Genomic DNA, 2263 nt, shown 5'->3' with positions numbered 1-2263 from the left:
AGGAATGTCAAGTCATCATGTGGAAAGGTTGTGTAGACAGCTACCTCTTATGTAGACAGTAATTAGCTAGATGGTAAACATGAAGTGTGCTATTTAGTATGGCTCGTAGTGTGAGTATTGGCCTATGTCTGAATAATTACAAATAATAAAAATTTAATATGTTGGAATAGTGCTGTGAAAAATACTGACTAGTTTACCAAGTACTTAAGTATGTATTTTTAGAAGTATTATTGGGTCCATATCTCGAACTTTTGAAATGATTGTTTACAATTTCAGAAGTAAATATTTTTTGCATTAATTCAAGCATTGTATTAAAAACATGCAACAATGGATGAATGAGAAGTAAATTATTTTATTAGCATAGTTTTCACATTTAGCTTCCTCTGTCTTACCTGCTATTAGATCTATTTAACTTGCTCGTGTTTTATTGCCCTATTGTTTTATTACCTGTCACAAATTTTCTGCTATATTTTTGCTTACTTTAAATACTACAGAAATAAACATTTAATGTTTTAGTTGATATATCAGTATATTTTCTGAGACATTGTTTTTATATGCTTGGTTTCCTTGTCTTTTTTATGAACTTTTAGTTTTCTATCAGGCACTCCTAATATTACCCTTATCTTGAAACATGCTTTAAGTGATAGAAAATATTTCTCTTATTACTTAGAAATAGTGATAATTCTTCTTAAAATTATTATTTCTTCCTATTTGAGTAGATTTGTTTTGGAAAAATAATGTGCACTGTTAAAATTTTATGGTATGTTTTTCAATCTTTTAACATTATTATTGCAAAGTTGAGGGTGAAGTCTTGCTTAGATTTTCTGAAACAATGCTGGCTTGCTGAAACTTGTCATTCTCAAAGAAGTTTGCCATAAATAGAAAAAGAAATGACTTATTGTTCTTGGTACTGAGAAGAAAAAGATAAGTATAGATCAAGAATATAATACAATGAAAACTCTGGAAAATATGCTAACTAATGATGATATCATTCGTCTTCTAAGGCTTTGAGACAAATATAATTCTTTTGATTAAGTCGTTAAAGGCTTGTTGGACTTGTTTGTTCCTCAATGTATAAATGAATGGGTTTAACATAGGTGAGATAGAAGTAGTTAATATTGCTACTCCTTTGTTAATGGCCATTTCATCTTTTGCTGAAGGTTTGATATAGACAAAGATGCAACTGCCATAGGTGATCGACACCACAATCATGTGGGAAGAGCAAGTAGAAAAGGCCTTTTTCCTTTGTTGAGCTGAGGGGAATCCTAAAATTGTTCTGATGATAAAGGCATAGGACAAAACCACACATATAAGAGTCATAATAAAGATAACTACAGAACAGACAATAACCAACTGTTCTAACAACCATGTGTCTGTGCATGAGATTTTCATGATAGGATTAGCATCACAGAAAAAATGGTCAATGACATTAGAATTACAAAATTCCAGTTCCAGTCCCAAGCTAAGAGGTGGAAGTATGATCAACAATGTAGTCATCCAGGAGGCCAAGATAAACCTTTTGCAGGCTCTATTGTTCATTATGGTCATGTAATGCAAGGGTTTGCAGATGGCCACGTATCGATCATAGGACATGGTAGCCAAGAGGAAAAATTCTGTGACTCCAAAAAAGTCTGTGAAAAACAGTTGACATGCACATGCATTATAAGTAATAGTCCTGTCACCTGTTGATATACTGTATAGGAATCTAGGAATGCAGGCAGAGGTGAATGAGATTTCCAAGAAGGAGAAATTTTGGAGAAAAAAGTACATGGCAGTTTTAAGGTGGGAATCCACTAATGTGAGACAAATGATGGTCAGATTTCCAATTACACTCAGCATGTAGGTGATAAGTAGAAATATAAAAATCAGAATTTGCAATTGAGGGTCTTCTGTCAGTCCCCAAAGAATATATGTGGTGAATGTTGTATGATTTCTCATCCCTGGCTCATGACTTCTGTCCAAAATGCTGAAAAAGTGGAAAACAAAAGATTTAGGAATAGAATGAAGATAAATTCCCTGATACATTTTGGTTAGCAATATTTGGCAATGTATTTTGTATACCTGCTTAATCTGATAATGAAAATCTTAAAAATATCCATGCTTTGAATTATTTGGTATGACATTCAATTGGTTTGGCATCTGGCTTTAAAATATACTTTATAACAGTATTTAAGAATATGTATGTACCTTTTACATCACAATCCATGCTTTAATATAAATGTAATAGTATACATAATCTAAATTTTTTTAAGAAATCACAAAT

General features: G+C 31.9%; 1 protein-coding gene across 1 annotated transcript; it reads right to left on the bottom strand.

Moving 5' to 3' along the window:
• Nucleotides 1-999: 999 nt before the first annotated feature.
• On the bottom strand, nt 1000-1938 carry LOC102870497 (olfactory receptor 6C2-like). The gene has a single exon (XM_006884019.1). The coding sequence runs from the start codon at nt 1936-1938 to the stop codon at nt 1000-1002; it is 939 nt and encodes a 312-aa protein (XP_006884081.1).
• Nucleotides 1939-2263: the final 325 nt, after the last annotated feature.

Source organism: Elephantulus edwardii, unplaced genomic scaffold, assembly GCF_000299155.1.
Source record: "Elephantulus edwardii isolate Elephantulus edwardi_28Jun2011 unplaced genomic scaffold, EleEdw1.0 scaffold00030, whole genome shotgun sequence".
In the NCBI taxonomy this organism is placed as follows: Eukaryota; Metazoa; Chordata; class Mammalia; order Macroscelidea; family Macroscelididae; genus Elephantulus; species Elephantulus edwardii.
The sequence above is the reverse complement of the archived record's forward strand: the minus strand, read 5'-3'. Positions and strand labels throughout refer to the sequence as shown.